This window comes from Staurois parvus, unplaced genomic scaffold (genome assembly GCF_062004578.1).
Source record: "Staurois parvus isolate SC_StPar_1 unplaced genomic scaffold, SC_StPar_1.0 ptg001381l, whole genome shotgun sequence".
NCBI lineage: Eukaryota > Metazoa > Chordata > Amphibia > Anura > Ranidae > Staurois > Staurois parvus.
The window spans coordinates 795,655-818,325 of NW_028319177.1; the positions used below are offsets into that span (position 1 = coordinate 795,655).

General features: G+C 46.6%; 1 protein-coding gene across 4 annotated transcripts in view; it reads left to right on the forward strand.

Annotated features, from left to right (window-relative positions):
• Positions 1-22,671, forward strand: part of LOC149436291 (galectin-1-like) — a 391,735-nt gene that overhangs the window by 356,217 nt on the left and 12,847 nt on the right. For 2 of the 4 annotated variants that reach the window (XM_089661743.1, XM_089661734.1), the window contains exon 1: positions 22,340-22,370. The exons of the other annotated variants lie outside the window; for them this stretch is intronic. In XM_089661743.1, the coding sequence (XP_089517869.1) occupies positions 22,359-22,370 (12 nt within the window). In that variant the 5' untranslated portion in view covers positions 22,340-22,358. Of the gene's footprint in view, positions 1-22,339; positions 22,371-22,671 lie in introns of those variants that run through there. 4 annotated transcript variants of the gene reach the window in all.

A 22,671-nucleotide genomic window follows, 5' to 3' on the forward strand; every position in this document is an offset into this window, starting at 1 on the left:
CGATTCCTCTATATAGATCTTTATATCACTAGAGGGGTCACCGGCAGGAGGAAGGAGGTCCTGATTCCTCTATATAGATCTTTATATCACTAGAGGGGTCACCGGCAGGAGGAAGGAGGTCCTGATTCCTCTATATAGATCTTTATATCTTCAGAGGGGTCACCGGCAGGAGGAAGGAGGTCCTGATTCCTCTATATAGATCCTATCACTAGAGGGATCACCGGCAGGAGGAAGGAGGTCCCGATTCCTCTATATAGATCTATCACTAGAGGGGTCACCGGCAGGAGGAAGGAGGTCCTGATTCCTCTATATAGATCTATCACTAGAGGGGTCACCGGCGGGAGGAAGGAGGTCCTGATTCCTCTATATAGATCCTATCACTAGAGGGGTCACCGGCAGGAGGAAGGAGGTCCTGATTCCTCTATATAGATCTTTATATCACTAGAGGGGCCACCGGCAGGAGGAAGGAGGTCCCGATTCCTCTATATAGATCTTTATATCACTAGAGGGGTCACCGGCAGGAGGAAGGAGGTCCCGATTCCTCTATATAGATCTTTATATCACTAGAGGGGTCACCGGCAGGAGGAAGGAGGTCCTGATTCCTCTATATAGATCTTTATATCACTAGAGGGGTCACCGGCAGGAGGAAGGAGGTCCTGATTCCTCTATATAGATCTTTATATCTTCAGAGGGGTCACCGGCAGGAGGAAGGAGGTCCTGATTCCTCTATATAGATCCTATCACTAGAGGGATCACCGGCAGGAGGAAGGAGGTCCCGATTCCTCTATATAGATCTATCACTAGAGGGGTCACCGGCAGGAGGAAGGAGGTCCTGATTCCTCTATATAGATCTATCACTAGAGGGGTCACCGGCGGGAGGAAGGAGGTCCTGGTTCCTCTACATGGATCTTTAGTTGGACCTCATTTAGAATACTGTGTCCAGTTCTGGAGATCTCACTTCCATGAAGATATTGATGAGATAGAACGAGTCCAGAGACGGGGAACACAAATGGTGAAAGGTCTGAGGGATCAAACATATCAGGAGAGACTGCAGGAACTTCATATGTCCAGTCTGGAGGAAAGAAGGGAAAGCATGGACATGAGGGGTGTTGGAGACGGGAAGATGTGCTATCAGCGTAGGACGGTAACCAGGCCGCAGTTTGGATCAATCGTGTGTCAGGCTTCAGGGCGGTCAGTTAAGAGGATGATGGTGCAAAAAGGGGATAATCAGAGGCCACCATGAGAAAAGATTCCATATCAGTCCAATGCACTCAGCAAGTATTGGCTGCTGTCCCAGAGGTAAGCAACTCCTTCAAGGAAACAAGTGAAAGAACAGAAGGGGAAGCTCCAGCAACGGGCAGAAAATTGATGAACTTGCTCTGAATCTCGGAGCCGGGGGGGGGGAGGGGGTTAGCATAGTGCGGGTTGTCAGCCCCCGGGGCGAGGCAACTTTTGGGCGACAAGATTCACGTGATGCAATTTGCCGCGTGACAATCACGGCAAAGCTGCACCGCGTTTTAGTCACCGTTGAAAACAATGCGTTTTGCGATCACAGCGATTCTGTCGCAATCCCAAAACACCGCGGTGGGAATGGAGCCGCCCCTTGTTCACACGTATGTCATTCTGGATGCCTTTTCAAACTCACAGATTCGCCCGTCAGGCTAGATAAAATGTGTTCCTATTGAGTTGGTTCACAGTGATGCGATCCGCGGGGTATTGCGTTTTCAGTGCCATTATGAAAAGGGTCCTGTACAAGTTTGCAGCGGTGCGCCCCGGATGCGCAAGTGATACAGTGGCATGCGGAGATAAGTGTTCGCATAGGATTGCTATTGACAGGAGTTTTTGCATTGAAGTCACTGGGAGGCCTTTTTGCATTGAAGTAAAGGTGAGGTGTTTTTTCATTGAAGTCAATGAGACGTGACTTTGCGCTGAAGTCAATGGGGTGCGATTTTGCATTGAAGCCAATAGTGGGCGTTTTTGCATTGCAGTCAATGGGACACGATTTTGAATTAAAGTCAAAAGGGGGAAAAAACTTCATTTAGTAATTGTGGATATTACAAGCAAACAACCTTGCAATGTAACAATGTATACAGCCCTATTCTACGAGAGGCCTTCAAGTCAAACCAGAACTTTTGAGTTGATATAATAAAGAACACATTTCAAATTTCAAGGAGTGGAAACTGTATTGAAAAGCATTGACGTCAATGGGACATGATTTTGCATTGAAGTCAATGAGGCATTTATGCATTGAAGTTAATGGGACCTGATTTTGCATTGAAGTCAACAGTGCCCGGTTTTGCATTGAAGTCAGTAGTGCCCGTTTTTGCATTGAAGTCAATGGGAGACAATTTTGCATTAAAGGCAATAGGGGGCGTATTTGCATTAAATTCAATGGGATGCAATTTTGCATTGAAGTCAATGGGAGGCATTTTTTCCATTGAAGTCAATGGGACACAATTTTGCATTGATATCAATGGGACACGATTTTGCATTGTAGTCTATAGGACACTATTTTGCATTTAAGGCAATAATTAAGTCAATGGGACACAATTTGTAGTTGCCATGGTGACCTGGCGCCTGGGATTTGTTGAGCCCTGGTTTAATGTAACTGTAGCTAGACTGCTCCTTCTACTGGCCTCTATATTCTAAATTCATTTAGTAAGTGTGGATATTACAAGCAAACAACCTTGCAATGTAACAATGTATACAGCCCTATTCTACGAGCGGCCTTCAAGTCAAACCAGAACTTTTGAGTTGATATAATAAAAGAACAAGTTTCAAGGGGAGTGGAAACTGCATTTATTTTTCGGCATCCTCCCCTGCTACCTTTATACACTTATCCCAGCCTGGAAAGCTTCGGCATAGAAAGATTTGTCAGGACGCCTGAACCATCCTAGGACAGCCGGCTTCACTTCTTCATCATTGTGTTCACCGTTCCCACAGAAAGATTTGTCTCTTGTGTGATTTCACGATCGATGGTCCAGGATCAGGCGTTCCCTGAATGTTCCCAGGAATTATTGCTATGGGCTAGGAACCACCATGGCCGGGATCATCACCAACGGATGTTCGGCCATCTTTGAAATGTTTCCACCATTCAAATGTCTTACCGCGGCTGAGAGCCTCATCATCATACCGCGGTCGAAGTCTTCTGTAGATATCGGTTTTACGCCTTCGCTCACAAGAAACGTCATTACCGCACGCTGTTCCATGCACGCACTAACACTGGTGTCTGCCATCTTGATTAATGGTCTCTGGACTGGCCGCCTATGAGTAATAGGACATGACTAGGATAGCCCATATGTCTCCAAGTCCTTCTACATCTCACCATAGCTACCCTTCCCAACGTATACTAAGAATTGACCAAAGACCCGATCTGGAGAAAATTTGCCAACTTGGCCATTCATTAACACATAAACCAAAAATTCCTTCAAACAGGAAAACATATACATGAACCAATGGCCATAACATACAGGTTGCCGGTCTTGGTGGGCACTTGAAAACCAACATCAAGTTGTGTATCTGCATAACTATTTCACGATCCTCAGCCGCAAAACACCGGCTCGGGGTCAAACCCACTTCTCTGCAGATACCAACTTGTTACCACTTCCCAGATAATACCCCATTAACTGGGATCCAACAGAGGACGCCATACCTTAGATGGGCCACTGCTATGAACTGCTCCGAAATGTTACCACCTCCAAAGACCCCAACCGCCAAAGGACCCAGGGTCCGAACAACAGGGCGGGAAGATTCCTACTCATCCGCTGCTCCCAAGGATTTGCCGCTCTTGGTCTCCTCCTCGTAAACCAACCCCCCCCCAGCTGCTCCACCTACTCACAGCAACACCCAATCTGGTAAGTGACCGCCTTTTCTGACCAACTGTATCATTAACCCTTTCCTGCCTTGTATCCCCTGTCCCTCTTGTCATGTACCCTTAGGCTATTTTTTTTTTGGTGTGGGCTTATCTCACTTGCCACTTACTACTGCATGTAGTGCCGCCACGCCGGCATCCCTTTTTATACCTGGAAAATGAAAGGTCCCGGTTGAACTTGAACGCCCCTCGTATTTAACGCCTGTCTTCTCAAAATCCATGTACATAAGTGTAACGGAACCGGACCCCAACTGCACTCGGGTATTTCCGTTAGGCTCCCGCTTCCCTGTCCAAACACCATCCACGGACCCCACCGCTGACCATACAGGACTAGACAACACCAGTCTAGTATTAAACCAGGAAATAGACTACTTTTTTTTAACACAGATACAAGATATATACATTCAAGGGAACATCCCCCCCCCCCTGCATAAGGACACAGGGTGGGGTGAACCAAATCTAGCAACAAGAAACACATCAGCAGACAGTCCCATCAGGGGGAAGGGCTGCCAGAAACACCCCCCCCCCCATCAAGCCAATGCACAAACACATACATCCCATAATAGTTTGCTCCCAAGCAAAATGCACAATAGAACAATGAGATGCAACCACATGGCATTAAACAATGAACAACCCCCCCACCCCACCTATACATGTCTACACAATATTAGGACAGATCACCCTGTACCGCTAACAGGCACAGGGTGACTTACACATAATAGGGACATGGGGAGCTGCGACAGGGGTCTCCCCACCCCTCCAAAGTGAGCTGGGTTCCATGGGCCCCCCACCCAAAGTCACTCCCGTCACAATAAGAACTTCCACTCCTTCCACTTCCACAGATATGACCTGAGTTTTCTTCCACATAGTTCCTTGCCATGCATGTATACCACCAATCTTCTCTCTGGATGAAGTGTGTCCTCAATAGACTGAATATATATGAAGTGACCTTAAAGAGAAGTATGGGATTCATTCCCCCCCCCCCATTATACTTACCTAGGTGGACATAGCCTCCATCTGATGCTTCATGTGTCCCCCTCCAGCTCTAAAGGTGAGATCCCAGTGACAACATGTCAGGAAAGGGATGGGGGGGGTGAGTGAGCACCCCCCCCAAAACCATACCAGGCCACATTCCCCGCACCCAGGTACCTCAGACCCCCCCATGTGAATGCGTACGCTACTCATTCACAAAAAAAAGTGTAGTGTAGACGGGACAGCCTGGGAAAAGTACTTTATCAAAAATACAAATAAAAAAAACCTCCACCGAAGTAGATCCAACATCAATCACGATGCCCCCCACCACTGCCGACCCGAAAAAGAAATGCAGAGGATTTACCCCCCCCCCCCCCCCTTCCTGACCCGGCCATTTTTTGCTTTACGCCGCTGCGTTACTTCTTTGTCCCTGATCCCCCCACACCAGTTACAGTGTCCCTGATCCCCCCACACCAGTTACAGTGTCCCTGATCCCCCCACACCAGTTACAGTGTCCCTGATCCCCCCACACCAGTTACAGTGTCCCTGATCCCCCCACACCAGTTACAGTGTCCCTGATCCCCCCACACCAGTCACAGTGTCCCCGATCACCCCCACACCAGTTACAGTGTCCCTGATCCCCCCACACCAGTTACAGTGTCCCTGATCCCCCCACACCAGTCACAGTGTCCCCGATCACCCCCACACCAGTTACAGTGTCCCTGATCCCCCCACACCAGTTACAGTGTCCCTGATCCCCCCACACCAGTTACAGTGTCCCTGATCCCCCCACACCAGTTACAGTGTCCCTGATCCCCCCACACCAGTCACAGTGTCCCCGATCACCCCCACACCAGTTACAGTGTCCCTGATCCCCCCACACCAGTTACAGTGTCCCTGATCCCCCCACACCAGTCACAGTGTCCCCGATCACCCCCACACCGGTTACAGTGTCCCCAATCACCCCCACACCAGTTACAGTGTCCCTGATCCCCCCACACCAGTCACAGTGTCCCCGATCACCCCCACACCGGTTACAGTGTCCCCGATCACCCCCACACCAGTTACAGTGTCCCTGATCCCCCCACACCAGTTACAGTGTCCCTGATCCCCCCCACACCAGTCACAGTGTCCCCGATCACCCCCACACCAGTCACAGTGTCCCTGATCCCCCCACACCAGTCACAGTGTCCCCGATCCCCCCACACCAATCACAGTGTCCCTGATCCCCCTACACCAGTTACAGTGTCCCTGATCCCCCTACACCAATCACAGTGTCCCTGATCCCACCACACCAGTTACAGTGTCCCTGATCCCCCCACACCAGTCACAGTGTCCCCGATCACCCCCACACCAATCACAGTGTCCCTGATCCCCCCACACCAGTCACAGTGTCCCTGATCCCCCCACACCAGTCACAGTGTCCCCGATCACCCCCACACCAATCACAGTGTCCCTGATCCCCCCACACCAATCACAGTGTCCCTGATCCCCCCACACCAGTCACAGTGTCCCTGATCCCCCCACACCAATCACAGTGTCCCTGATCCCCCCACACCAGTTACAGTGTCCCTGATCCCCCCACACCAGTTACAGTGTCCCTGATCCCCCCACACCAGTCCCAGTGTCCCCGATCACCACCACACCAATCACAGTGTCCCTGATCACCACCACACCAATCACAGTGTCCCTGATCCCCCCACACCAGTCACAGTGTCCCCGATCACCACCACACCAATCACAGTGTCCCTGATCCCTCCACACCAGTCACAGTGTCCCTGATCCCCCCACACCAATCACAGTGTCCCTGATCCCCCCACACCAGTCACAGTGTCCCCGATCACCTCCACACCAGTCAATTGTGTCCCCGATGACCTCCCACACCAGTCCCAGTGTCCCCGATGACCCCCCACACCAGTTCCAGTGTCCCCGATCACCCCCACACCAGTCACAGTGGCCCCGATCCCCCCACACCAGTTACAGTGTCCCCGATCCCCCCACACCAGTTACAGTGTCCCCGATCATCCCCACACCAGTCACAGTCCCCCCGATCACCCCCACACCAGTCACAGTGGCCCCGATCCCCCCACACCAGTTACAGTGTCCCCGATCATCCCCACACCAGTCACAGTGTCCCCGATCACCCCCACACCAGTCACAGTGGCCCCGATCCCCCCACACCAGTCACAGTGGCCCCGATCCCCCACACCAGTTACAGTGGCCCCGATCCCCCCACACCAGTCCCAGTGGCCCCGATCCCCCCACACCCGTTACAGTGTCCCCGATCACCCCCACACCAGTCCCAGTGGCCCCGATCACCTCCACACCAGTCACAGTGTCTCCGATCACCTCCACACCAGTCACAGTGTACCCCCGATCACCTCCACACCAGTCACAGTGTCTCCGATCACTTCCACACCTGTTACAGTGTCCCCGATCACCCCCACACCAGTCACAGTGTCCCCGATCACCCCCACACCAGTCACAGTGTCCCCGATCACCCCCACACCAGTCACAGTGTCCCCGATCACCCCCACACCAGTTACAGTGTCCCCGATCACCCCCACACCAGTCACAGTGTCCCTGATCCCCCCACACCAGTTACAGTGTCCCCGATCCCCCCACACCAGTCACAGTGTCCCCGATCACCCCCACACTGGTCACAGTGTCCCCGATCACCCCACACCAGTCACAGTGTCCCCGATCACCCCCACACCAGTCACAGTGTCCCTGATCACCCCCACACCAGTCCCAGTGTCCCCGATCACCCCCACACCGGTTACAGTGTCCCCGATCACCCCCACACCAGTCACAGTGTCCCTGATCACCCCCACACCAGTCCCAGTGTCCCCGATCACCCCCACACCGGTTACAGTGTCCCCGATCACCCCCACACCGGTTACAGTGTCCCCGATCACCACCACACCAGTCACAGTGTCCCCGATCACCCCCACACCGGTCACAGTGTCCCCGATCACCCCCACACCAGTCACAGTGTCCCCGATCACCCCCACACCGGTTACAGTGTCCCCGATCACCCCCACACCAGTCACAGTGTCCCTGATCACCCCCACACCAGTCCCAGTGTCCCCGATCACCCCCACACCGGTTACAGTGTCCCCGATCACCCCCACACCAGTCACAGTGTCCCTGATCACCCCCACACCAGTCCCAGTGTCCCTGATCACCCCCACACCGGTTACAGTGTCCCCGATCACCCCCACACCGGTTACAGTGTCCCCGATCACCCCCACACCGGTTACAGTGTCCCCGATCAACCCACACCAGTTACAGTGTCCCTGATCACCCCCACACCAGTCCCAGTGTCCCTGATCACCCCCACACCGGTTACAGTGTCCCCGATCACCCCCACACCGGTTACAGTGTCCCCGATCACCACCACACCAGTCACAGTGTCCCCGATCACCCCCACGCCGGTCACAGTGTCCCCGATCACCCCCACACCAGTCACAGTGTCCCCGATCACCCCCACACCGGTTACAGTGTCCCCGATCACCCCCACACCAGTCACAGTGTCCCTGATCACCCCCACACCAGTCCCAGTGTCCCCGATCACCCCCACACCGGTTACAGTGTCCCCGATCACCCCCACACCGGTTACAGTGTCCCCGATCACCCCCACACCAGTCACAGTGTCCCTGATCACCCCCACACCAGTCCCAGTGTCCCTGATCACCCCCACACCGGTTACAGTGTCCCCGATCACCCCCACACCGGTTACAGTGTCCCCGATCACCACCACACCAGTGCAACACACGTTGCGGAATTATCTGCCTGTGTCCTGAAAATGGAACAAAGTCTCTCCTCTGCTCTCCTGGGCACCTCTGCTGATCTGATGGAGCCCAGCAGGGCCACTGTTAGAAATCATGGAGCCCCGTACAGCCCGCCTGGCAGGTCCCCACCCCTGACCCCGCCCTCAACTCTACCCCTTACCCCACCTCAAAACAAAATGCAGTTTTGTCTTCAAGTGATATTTGACTTTCTGAAGCCTGTTATAAATGTGATTATCCTAAAGGAACACTGGTTCCAGTTGAGAACAGACCTCTTTAACCCCTTCAATACCACCACTAAACCTAGAGGGCGCTATATCAACGTTCCTTAAAACAGACCAACCAGAGCTTGTTGGTTTTTGAAGGCACCAAACACATATTATGTTCACTGCGGCAGCCTTTGCTTATACTAGACCCCCCAGCCCCAACACACCGGCTTAGAGACAATCCTCGCCTCCATTTTCCATATTTTACCCATCGTTAACACCCAAGGAAACCATCCCCCTGTTAGGTCCTGAATGTTACCCCCTCCAAAGACCAACAACCACCAGACTGCCGACCACGTATCTTACAGCGAATAAAAGGGAGGGAAGCTTCTACTTTGCCTGCTGGAGACCACTGACCCATCGCAACTCATGTACCACTCCTGCACCACCAACCCCTCCCCACCTCTCTGCAACAAAATAACCCCCCCATCAACAATAGACCCACTCGAGCAACAATAGACCCCTGCCAGCATCAATAGATCTCCCAGCAGCCAACAACAATAGACCTCCTCCCTCATCAATAGGCCATCCAGCACCCCATGACATTACATATATTCAGTGCTGGAGGTGCCGGGACTGCGTTCCCCTGCATTCCTGGCTGAACGAAAGTCCTGGTTTTACTGCTACAATGCGGGCTGGCTGCGCAGAATCGTATATATATATATATATATATATACATAATTCTGCATTTACGGGTAGGGGGCACATGAGAGCGAGTGACAGGAGAGAGCTTTGTGTATGTAGACAACACAAAGTTCTCTTCTGACAGCGGCGATGTGCCGGTTTTTGTTTTCTTGCAAAGCGGGGAATAAAAAATGGCACATCCCTTAGTAAAAGCACCACACCCTACATGGAAGAAAAATATATTTTAAATACATTTTAAAAATATTCTTCCCAAATATATTGACATATATTTGAAATACTACTACGAGAGAGAGAGAGAGAGAGAGAGAGAGAGAGGGAGGGGAGAGAGGGAGAGAGAGGGAGAGGGAGGGAGAGAGAGAGGAGGGGAGAGGGAGAGAGAGGGGGGGAGAGGGAGAGAGAGGGGGGGAGAGGGGGAGAGAGGGGGGAGAGAGGAGGAGAGAGAGATGGGAGGAGAGAGAGAGAGAAGGAGGGGGAGAGAGAGAGAAGGAGGGGGAGAGAGAGGGGAGAGAGGGAGAGGGAGAGAGAGAGGGGGGAGAGGGGGGAGGAGAGAGAGAGAGATGGGGGGGAGAGAGAAGGAGGGGGGAGAGAGAAGGAGGGGGGAGAGAGAGGGAGGAGGAGGAGAGAGAGGGGGGGAGAAGGAGGAGGGGAGAGAGAGAAGGGGGGAGAGAGAGGGAGGAGGAAGAGAGAGAGGGGGGGAGAAGGAGGAGGGGAGAGAGAGAGAAGGAGGAGGGGAGAGAGAGAAGGAGGGGAGAGAGAGGGGGGGGAGAGAGAGAGGGGGGAAGGAGGAGAGAGCGAGGGGGGAGAAGGAGGAGGGGAGAGAGAGAGAGAGAATTGTTATACAAACAAGAGAAAAGGTTTGCTTGTTTTGTTTTCGTTGGTGACGGGGAGAAGCCCTTCACCAGTGAGAGAGGTAAAGTTCTATGTTTAGTTAGTGCCTGGATGGCGAGGGTTTATTTTTCTGATTTGTTTGTTTTGATATTTTGCAAACCTTTGAATAAAACAAAATATACAAATGGTGTGCAGCGCTAAATAATATAACAACCATCAATGTAAAAATGGATAAGACAGTAAACCATCAATCACAATATGAATAGTTCCATATAGATGAAGATATAAATGTACAAATGTAATGAATAGATTAAAATCCAATTAGGCTTGTGGACGGATCCGGTAAATTATTGCGCTTACCACAAAGACATACAAACAGGGCGTTGTATGTATACAGATGGACATCAGGGCCTGGTCAGCAAATAGGACAGCATCCGGTCACCATATGAGACTTCCAGGAATGGTGGAAACCCCCCAAGGTCATCTCCGGTTTTGCCAGCAGGTCCAACGAAGTCCTCTCCAAATAATGCTTCTCTGGATCGCTCAACCTTGATAGGGCTCGTAAATAACGAGCCAGAGCAAAAATGGCAATGATAGTGAAGTATGTCTTTATTGGGTAAACAGCAGAATCAAATGTAAGGAACTCACAAAATTGGAGAACACAGCCCAGGTCAAACGAAGAGGTTCCCTGGTGATTAGTGGCTCCCTGGTAATCAAAATCCTGGTAATCGATCCAGAGAAGCATTATTTGGAGAGGACTTCGTTGGACCTGCTGGCAAAACCGGAGATGACCTTGGGGGGTTTCCACCATTCCTGGAAGTCTCATATGGTGACCGGATGCTGTCCTATTTGCTGACCAGGCCCTGATGTCCATCTGTATACATACAACGCCCTGTTTGTATGTCTTTGTGGTAAGAGCAATAATTTACCGGATCCGTCCACAAGCCTAATTGGATTTTAATCTATTCATTACATTTGTACATTTATATCTTCATCTATATGGAACTATTCATATTGTGATTGATGGTTTACTGTCTTATCCATTTTTACATTGATGGTTGTTATATTATTTAGCGCTGCATACCATTTGTATATTTTGTTTTTTTGGTGTTGAGGATTGCCTTTTGTGCTAGCTGCTGTTTTGAGATTTGCGCTCACTTACCCTGTTCCAGTTTCTTTGAATAAAACTGATGAGCAGTCAGATTTTAAAGAGAGCCTGCTGTGCGGTTTACCTTTTTCCCAGGGAAGGTGATCCCCCACCTGAGCTAACCCCACTATATATTTATATATATACAGTGGGGATGGAAAGTTTGGGCACCCCAGCTAACAATTTGTATTAATGTGCATAAAGAAGCCAAGGAAAGATGGAAAAATCTCCAAAAGGCATCAAATTACAGATTAGACATTCTTATAATATGTCAACAAAAGTTAGATTTTATTTCCATCATTTACACTTTCAAAATAACAGAAAACAAAAAAATGGTGTCTGCAAAAGTTTGGGCCCCCTGCAGAGTTAATATCTTGTACTGCCCCCTTTGGCAAGTATCACAGCTTGTAAACGCTTTTTGTAGCCAGCCAAGAGTCTTTCAATTCTTGTTTGAGGTATCTTTGCCCATTCTTCCTTACAAAAGTCTTCCAGTTCTTTGAGATTTCTGGGCTGTCTGTCACGCACTGCTCTTTTAAGGTATATCCATAGATTTTCAATGATGTTGAGGTCAGGAGATTGTGAAGGCCATGGCAAAACCTTCAGTTTACGCCTCTTGATGTAATCCCCTGTGGATTTCGAGGTGTGTTTAGGATCATTATCCATTTGTAGAAGCCATCCTCTCTTTAACTTCAGCTTTTTCACAGATGGCATCAAGTTACCATCCAAAATTTGCTGAAATTTTATTGAATCCATTTTTCCTTCTACTCGTGAGATGTTCCCTGTACCTCTGGCTGCAACACAACCCCAAAGCATGATTGATCCAACCCCATGCTTCACAGTTGGACAGAGGTTCTTTTCATTAAATTCTGTGCCCCTTCTTCTCCAAACGTACCTTTGCTCATTCCGGCCAAAAAGTTCAATTTTAACCTCATCGGTCCACAGAACTTGTTTCCAAAATGCATCAGGCTTGTCTATATGTTCATTTGCAAAGTTCAAACGATGATTTTTGTGGTGAGGACGTAGAAGAGGTTTTCTTCTGATGACTCTTCCATGAAGACCATATTTGTACAAGTATCTCTTTATAGTGGAATAGTGACCACAACTCCAGTGTCTGCCAGATCTTTCTGGGGGGATCGTGCAGTCAAACGTGGGTTTTGAATTGTTTTTCTCACAATCCTGCGAGCTGTTCTGTCTGATATTTTTCTTGGTCTTCCAGATCTTGCTTTAACTTCCACTGTTCCTGATGACTGCCATTTCTTAATGACATTCCGAACAGAGGATATTGACATCTGAAAACGCTTTGCTATCTTCTTATAGCCTTCTCCAGTTTTGTGAGCGTCAACTATTTTCAGTTTCAGTTTTCTAGACAACTGCTTAGAAGAACCCATGGTGCTGATTATTGGGGCAAGGTCAGATGAGTCTGGGCATTTAAAACCTTTGGGGGCAGTGCATGCTATAAATTCTGCAGGGGGCCCAAACTTTTGCAGACGCCATTTTTTTGTTTTAGTTTATTTTGAAAGTGTAAATGATGGAAATAAAATCTAACTTTTGTTGACATATTATAAGAATGTCTAATCTGTAATTTGATGCCTTTTGGAGATTTTTCCATCTTTCCTTGGCTTCTTTATGCACATTAATACAAATTTTTAGCTGGGGTGCCCAAACTTTCCATCCCCACTGTATATATATACTGCATGTTGTATATACTGCATGTTGAAATGCATTTAGATATTACAAAGTTTATGAGAAATATTTTTAAAAATACATTTAATCTACATTTTGGAATGCATTTACAAACATATGTAAAAAATATATGTTAAAAAAATCTGAAGAGTATATTTTAAAAATGTGTGTGTGTGTACATATGTGTGTGTGTATATATATATACAGTTGTGTTGAAAATACTAGCCGTCGGACATCACTAACTGGATCAATCACTGTTTTTGGTGGAAATGATATTTCTACATGGCAAATAATTTCCTAGCAGGTGTAGTAGAGTCATAGAAATCCAACAGACCCGACAGTCATGACATGCATGCTGCTGATTCTGTGTCATTGAATCACTCATTGAAAGGGGCGTGTTCACAATAATAGCCGTGTGGAGTTCTATTAGTGAGGTCATTCATTCTTTGATAAACAGGTGGCAATGATTGCCCTTATTTAAGGAAGGAAGGCAGCAAATGTTGGACATGCTGGTTACAGTGCATTTCTCTCTGAAATTCTGAGGAAAATGGGTCGTTCCAGACATAGTTCAGAAGAACAGCGTACCTTGATTAAAAAGTTGATTGGAGAGGGGAAAACATATAAAGAAGTGCAGAAAATGATCGGCTGCTCAGCTAAAATGATGGCAAATGCTTTAAAATGGCAACCAAAACCTGAAAGACGCGGAAGAAAGCGAAAAACTACCATTGGAATGGATAGAAGAATAGCCAAAATGGTGCGGACTCAGCCAACAATCAGCCCCAGGAAGATGAAAGAAGGTGTGACGTTCCCTGTGAGGACTCAGCCAACAATCAGCTCCAGGAAGATGAAAGAAGGTGTGACGTTCCCTGTGAGGACTCAGCCAACAATCAGCTCCAGGAAGATGAAAGAAGGTGTGACGTTCCCTGTGAGGACTGTTACAATTAGAAGACGCCGATGTGAAGCCAAGCTATCTGCAAGAAGTCCCCGCAAAGTCCCACTGTTGGGAAAAAGACGTGTGCTGGAGAGGTTACAATCTGCCAAAGAGCACATTGACCGGCCTAAAGAGAAATGGTGCAACATTTTGTGGACTGATGGAAGTAAGATTGTTCTTTTTGGGTCTAGTGGGCGGAGACAGTTTGTCAGACGACCCCCAAACACTGAATTCCAGCCACAGTACACTGTGAAGACCGTGAAGCATGGTGGTGCAAGCATCATGATATGGGGATGTTTTTCATACTACGGTGTTGGGCCTATTTATCGCATACCAGGGATCATGGATCAGTTTGAATCCATCAGAATACTTGAAGAGGTCATGCTGCCTTATGCTGAAGAGGAAATGCCCTTGAAATGGGGGTTCCAACAAGACAACGACCCCAAACACACCAGTAAATGTGCAACATCTTGGTTCCAGACCAACAAGATGGACGTTATGGAGTGGCCAGCCCAATCCCCGGATCTTCATCCAATAGAAAACTTGTGCGGTGACATCAAAAATGCCGTTTCTGAGGCCAAACCAAGAAATCGAGAAGAACTGTGGAATGTGGTCCAATCATCCTGGGCTGGAATACCTGATCACAGGGGCCAGAAGTTGGGGGACTCCATGCAACACAGATGTACAGCAGTTCTCAGAAACAGTGCGACTACAACCAAATATTCATGAAGTCATTCAAAGGAAAGCAAAATCTTCAAACATTTCTCAGTTTATATAGTGAATGTTGGAGTTTGTAAAGAAGAATACAAACACTGCGATTTTTTTGAACCGTCTAATATTCACTTTTCTTCCATTTTTTTAGAGGAACAACACAAATTTGATGTATTTTTCTTCATGTTGTGATTTGGAATAGAATGTGTCGTGTTCCCAATGCATTTGTGTGGATGGAAGTAAAAGGATTACAAGGATTTTCAGCTTTAGTCACTTTTTTCAACACACTGATATTATTTTGAACACAACTGCATTATGCAGGCCATAGACGGGGAGAAAAACGGCCGATTTTTCTTTTAAAAAAACGAAAAATTGGTCGTTCAAGCGGCCGACGTTACCAGCAATGGTAAAAAAAATCGGCCGATTTTCATCCCGTCTAGAGCCGGCAAAAAGTGTCCCTGCAGAGAGCTCTGCTATTTCTTTGACAGTTCTTTGACATTTATAGCGGTTGCAACAATGTATCTATTTGTATCCATTTAGGATACAGATGTTTTTATTTGGAAACAAATAGATACAATGTTGCAACCGCTGTAAATGTCAAGGAACTGTCAAAGAAATAGCGGAGCTCTCTGCAGGGACACTTTTTGCCGTACTGGAATTCCTCTTATTTTTTATCCTTCTTCTACTTCATCATCATCCTCATTTTCTTCTTCTTCATCATCATCCTCTCCTTCTTCTTCTTCTTCTTCTTCTTCTTCATCATCATCATCCTCTTCTTCTTCATCATCATCATCATCCTCTTCTTCTTCTTCTTCTTCATCATCATCATCCTTCTTCTTCTTTTTCTTCATCATCATCCTCTTCTTTTTCATCATCATCCTCTTCTTCTTCTTCTTCATCATCATCCTCTTCTTCATCATCATCATCCTCTTCTTCTTCATCATCATCCTCTTCTTCTTCATCATCCTCCTCCTCCTTCTTCTTCTTCTTCCTCTTCTTCATCCTCCTCTTCTTCATCATCATCATCCTCTTCTTCTTCATCATCATCATCCTTCTTCTTTTTCTTCTTCATCATCATCCTCTTCTTCTTCTTCATCATCATCATCCTCTTCTTCTTCTTCTTCTTCATCATCATCATCCTCTTCTTCTTCTTCTTCATCATCATCCTCTTCTTCTTCTTCTTCTTCTTCTTCTTCATCATCATCATCCTCTTCTTCTTCTTCATCATCATCCTCTTCTTCATCATCCTCCTCCTCTTCTTCTTCTTCATCCTCCTCTTCTTCTTCTTCATCATCCTCTTCTTCTTCTTCTTCATCATCATCCTCTTCTTCTTCTTCTTTTTCTTCTTCATCCTCTTCTTCCTCTTCTTCTTTTTCTTCTTTTTGTCTTCCTCTTGCAGGTCACTGCTCATGTGCAGATTTCTTATCGGTAAAAAATCGGCCGATTTGCCCATCATTGCCGCGAAAATCGGCCAATCGGCAAAATCGGCCGATTTTTTTTCCAACTTTACCGATAAAAAAAATCTGCCAAAATACCGAAAAACGGCCGAACAAATAGCCCACTAACGATCCGAAAATCGGCCGATTTTATTTTCGGCCGAAAAATCGGCCGATTTTCGACCCATCTATGGCCTGCATAAGTCCTTCTTCTCCACAAGTTGTTCTATTGCTTTATTAGTTTGAAAATTAGTGGATGCCTTCATTTTAAGCTCATCTAAATCCTTTAAGACCAAATCTCTGAAAATATTCACGTGAGAACGTGTTTGGGGTGGTGGATTATATGTTGATGCATTCCTTAACCCCTCCCCCTCCTGAGGATTTACCCCCCTTAATGACCACGCCTCTTTTTGCTACTCGGTGCTGCACTAATTCAACTGATAATTGCGCGGTCATGCAATGCTGCACCCAATCGAAATTTACGTCCTTTTTTTCACACAAATAGAGCTTTCTTTCGGTGGTATTTGATCACCTGTGCGGTTTTTATTTTTCACGCTATAAACAAAAAAAGGCCAAAAATTTTGAAGAAAAACAATATTTTTTACTTTCAGCTATAAAAAATATATAGTAAACTCAAAGCTGGTTATAAATTTAGGTCAAAATGTATTCTGCTTCATGTTTTTGGTAAAAAAAAATCCCAATAAGTGTATATTGATTGCTTTGTGTGAAGTTATAGCGTCTACAAACTATGGGATAGATACTGCAATTTACACCATTTTTCTGCTATACAGCGCTGCGCTAGTTAAACGGACAATTGCGCGGTCATGCAATACGGTACATAAATGAAATTTACATCCTTTTTTTCCCCACAAATTGAGCTTTCTTTCGGTGGTATTTGATCACCTGTGCAGTTTTTATTTTTTGTGCTATAAAAAAAAAAGTCTGACAATTTTGAGGAAAAAAAACAATATTTTGGACTTTTTGCTATAAAACATGTCCAGTAAAAAAAAACCGCAAAAATCAAATTTAGTCATAAATTTCTGCCAAAATGCATTCTGCGACATGTCTTTGCTAAGAAAAAAAACCCCAATATTGTGTAAATTAATTGGTTTACGTGAAAGTTATAGCGTTTACAAATGGCGGGAAAGATACTGGGATTTTTAGGGTTTTTTATACTAATAATGGCGGCGATCAGCGAATTATGGCGTCGATCAGGGACTTATGGCAGCGACCAGCGACTTATGGCGGGACTGCGGGACTGCGGCGGACATTCTGACATTGGGGGGACTAACTTGGGGTCACTGACATCCCCAAAAACACTAATACAGTGATCAGTGCAAAAAAAAAAAAACTGACACTGTACTATTGGCACTGGGGAGGAAGGGGTTAACTTTATTTTACAGGGAAGGGTTATAGGAGTGAGAGGAGTGTTTTAGTAGGGGGCGGGGCGGGGGTGTACTGGGAGGGACAAGGCTGATCGAGAAAGAGAAACTGTTCTTTCTCGATCAGCTCATCCTCGAGCTGACAGGGAAGTGACAGACAGCACAGCTACTGCAGCTGTGCTCTCTGTCACTGTTTGCCGCCGATCGCCGGGACATAGCCGCTAAGGAACGGCTGTGACCCGGTGACTGACATCTGCAGCGGTGATCCGCGGGACAGATAGGGCGGCGGCGCGCCTCGCGCGCCCCCTATTTGTTTACAAAACACACGTTTTAAAACGTGGTTTTGCCTGCGAGTGCCGCCCTGCCGCCATATATGTACAGTGGCTGGGCGGCATGTATTTAAGTTAGAAAAGTTGGATGAATGAATTCTATTACACTCAATGGGATTGGAATAAAAGTATCGTTTTAAGGATAATTGTCTTGAGAATTTGTGTATATCAATAAAGGTCTGAAACTTGTTCAATTTGTTGTTAGGGGCAAATTTCAGACCTTTATCCAGAAGGAATAACTCTTGTTGTGTCAATGAGGAATCACTTAAGTTGAAGATTCCCTTTCCTGCTACGTCTTTCTTTTTTTCCCGGTACCCATTGGTCCTCTTTCCCCCCTCTTTCCTCAACGGACCCACTTCTTTTGCGGATGCGACCTTCCCCTAAATATTTAACCCTGGGGTTGCTATAAGAAGAGTTGTTATAAGAAGGGTTGGGGGGAGTACCTTGATAATTGGAACCTGATGGATTGCAGTTCCATTGATGTTGATTACCTGAGGCCCTGCCCTGTGATTGATAGTTGGGTCTCCTATTGTTTAACGGGGAAGAATAAGAGCCTTGATTAGTAGGGTTGTTGGAACGTGGTTTAAATTGGGGCCTACAGTGGGGCAAAAAAGTATTTAGTCACCACCAATGGTACAAGTTCTCCCACTTACAGAGATGAGAGAGGCCTGTAATTGGCATCATAGGGAGACCTCAACTATGAGAGACAAAATGAGAAAACAAATCCAGACAATCACATTGGCTGATCTGGAAAGAATTTATTTGCAAATTATGGTGGAAAATAAGTATTTGGTGAATATGAAAAGTTGATGTCAATACTTTGTTATATATCCTTTGTTGGCAATGACAGAGGTCAGACGTTTCCTGGAAGTCTTCACAAGGTTGGCACACACTGTTGCTGGTATGTTGGCCCATCCTCCATGCAGATCTCCTCTAGAGCAGTGATGTTTTGGGGCTGTCGCTGGGCAACACGGACTTTCAACTCCCTCCAAAGGTTTTCTATGGGGTTGAGATCTGGAGACTGGCTTGGCCACTCCAGAACCTTGAAATGCTTCTTATGAAGCCACTCCTTCTTTGCCCGGGCGGTATGTTTGGGATCATTGTCATGTTGGAAGACCCAGCCACGTTTCATCTTCAATGCCCTTGCTGATGGAAGGAGGTTTGCACTCAAAATCTCACGATACATGGCCCCATTCATTCTGTCCTGTACATGGATCAGTCGTCCTGGTCCCTTTGCGGAGAAACAGCCCCAAAGCATGATGTTGCCACCCCCATGCTTCACAGTAGGTATGGTGTTCTTTGGATGCAACTCAGCATTCTCTCTCCTCCAAACCTGACGAGTTGTGTTTCTACCAAACAGTTCTATTTTGGTTTCATCTGACCATATGACATTCTCCCAATCCTCTTCTGGATCATCCAAATGCTCTCTAGCAAACTTCAGACGAGTCCGGACATGTACTGGCTTAAGCAGGGGGACACGTCTGGCACTGCAGATCTGAGTCCCGTGCGGCGTAGTGTGTTACTGATGGTAGCCTTTGTTACGTTGGTCCCAGCTCTCTGTAGGTCATTCACTAGGTCCCCTCGTGTGGTCCTGGGATTTTTGCTCACCGTTCTTGTGATCATTTTGACCCCACGGGGTGAGATCTTGCGTGGAGCCCCAGATGGAGGGAGATTATCAGTGGTCTTGTATGTCTTCCATTTTCTAATTATTGCTCCCACAGTTGATTTGTTCACACCAAGCTGCTTGCCTATTGCAGATTCAGTCTTCCCAGCCTGGTGCAGGTCTACAATTTTGTTTCTGGTGTCCTTCGACAGCTCTTTGGTCTTCACCATTTTTTTCTCATTTTGTCTCTCATAGTTGAGGTCTCCCTATGATGCCAATTACAGGCCTCTCTCATCTCTGTAAGTGGGAGAACTTGCACAATTGGTGGCTGACTAAATACTTTTTTGCCCCACTGTATATGCCTGGTTCCCATTGGAGTGCCTATGTAGATTACAAGATCCAATATTATGATCAGAGATTGGATCAAACCTGTTATGGGTAGGTATATTATAATCATCCACCCTAGTATGTCTACTTGGGGATTGATACTGGTAGTATAGTACTAAAGGTTTGTTTCCTCTTTGAGGCATTTTATGTTTATTACTAGTTTGGTTAGTACTATTGCGAGCAGATGACTCCTCCTTCTTTTTTTGCCACTTGAACACCAAATTATTTTGATAGTCCGAGAAATCTCTATTGTATTTTTTCTTTTTCTTAATCCTTTGTTCCTTTTCTACGTGTTCCAAATGGGTTTTTAGTCTATCTGACTCCTTCCTATATTCATCCTTATCCTTAAATGGGATGCGTTTTTCACGTACTAAATTAATTTCGGAGTCAAGATGGATCAGTTTATTTTTCTTCTGTGTAATCAGGAATTTCAACAACTCAGTAGCCGCACTATTAAAGAATTTAAACCACTCTAGTAAACCAGCATTCTCAGTAGTATCTGGGGGTACATCCCATCTGAGTGATCAAGGGACCATATTCTCTTTAATGTATTTATAAAGAAAAGATACATCCCATAGTGTCCTAACTTCTGCTGAGGAAAGGATCTGTAAATGCAGAAAAAGACCCTCAAGGTCATCCTTATTATCCTCAATAGTAAACATTCTTGACTAAATATAAATGTCCCTTATTTTTCCCCTCGGAGGTTCCGCTGTTTGAAAATGACAGCTCTGATTATTAACACCGCCGATCAGGATCCACGGAAAAATGGCACCCGCTTAGCTGCGCGTGCGCACCTAATTGGATCTCTTTAATGATGGCGCCTGTGGAATACGCATGCGCCACCACCTATATATACTGATGGTGTGAGGCTCGGCATTACTGATATGTGGGTGCACGAAACGTGTAAGGAGGAGCCAATAACACCGTGACGTCATGCCGCCGGAGCAACATGGAGCTCCGGCGGCCATCTTTGACTGTGGACGGTCAGTTCCATTTACATGCATTGTACTCAGCGATTTTCTCTGTTACCTGTACTGATTCACCTGGAATTTTGATACTCTTTATTTTACTCAATTAAACCATTAAATTACTACACAATGGGGATTCTTCTATTTTAGCTCCCCTGGGGAGTATTAATTCACAGATTACACAGCTTCCAGACTCCAGAGAGGGAGCCTCCTGTTATACTTGTGGAGCTGCACCCACTCATCCCTTAAAGGGGACTCTGGCACCCTTTTTTGATCTGCATGAGAAGTCCCAGGATCCATACACCTGGCAAGGGATCTCCCCAGCTCTGCCCCCATTTGGATGACCTTTGATGACACCAGGAGTTTATATATATTTATGCGCATTTAAATATGTGCTCCGGTGAGTGCGCCTTTTTTCTACACCTTATCGCACCAGCACCGAACTATGGAACTAGGAAAATCGTGAAATTCTTATAATCACATTATTTCAATGAACATTTAAAGTCACCTTTCGAACTTTTATTTGCATGTCATTATATGTATTTTATTTCATTTTAGATTTAGCGCTGCACTTTTTTCTTTTATTTTGGTTATTTGAGGTTTTATTGGTTACCTTTAGTGCTTAGTGGCTGACATTTTCTGATGTGCGCTCGCAATTATATACTATTGAAATTGAAGAACATATGTCTGTGACTGATAACTGGTGAAGGAAATATTGTATCTTTGATAACACAGAATGAAACTATATCTACAATTCCATGACTTCTTCAGATCACGTCACCTCCCAGCAATCGGCGAAATGACCCAACTCTTACATTTACGTTACAGGGCAGAATCAACGGACCACTTGTTTTTTTTGTTTGTTTTTTGTTTTGTTTTCTTCTGCTGTCACTTATTTTTCTTATGTTTCTTTAGTGTCTCATGTGATGTCATCAGGTAATGTAAATTTCCACTTTGGGGTTCATTCACTAAAACTGGATCTGGTGCAGCTCTGCATAGAAACCAATCAGCTGCCAGGTTTCCCTGTCAAAGCTTCATTGATCCAGCTGAAGGTAGAAGCTGATTGGCTCCCATGCACAGCTGCAGCAGATTTTGCACTCTCCAGTGTTAGGAAATCTCCCCCTTTGTGGTGTAGAAATGACTTTGAGGATAGTCCTCTTTTGCCCCCTTGCTGTTTGTGGTGAGTGGTGACATCCCAGCAGAGTGACGATGGACGACCCATGCTCAGTCACAGCGGATCCACATTTCATTCATTCTCTGTAATGAGCGGTTCTGGAACAATCGTCAGTCCAGGGAGCAGTGGGCGGAGTGATCCCTCCCTCCTGACTGGCTCCACCCTCAGCAGACCTCCTATATAAGAAGAAGTAGAAGAGCAGCTGATCACAAGTGTCTCTGATAAGGAAGCAGGATGGCAGATAATGTGAGTATGAGCACTGGTGGAAGCTGCAAGAGCTGAGCAAATGGCTTCTGTAGGCAGTGGTGGGTGTAGTGGTTGGTATAAGTTTGCTTGGGGTGGACATGGGTTGGTGTTGAGTTGTTGGGTGTAGGAAGTTGTAGGTATATTTCTGGTTGTCTCTGTACCATTGAGAAATATGGATCATGCTGAGATAGGGTTGCTTGATGTGGGCAGTTGGTGGGTGTGGGTCAGTATTTTAGTTCTTGTCCATCTATTTCTTTAGGGTGGGATGTATGTGTATTGGTGTCCTGGCACAGAGCTATGT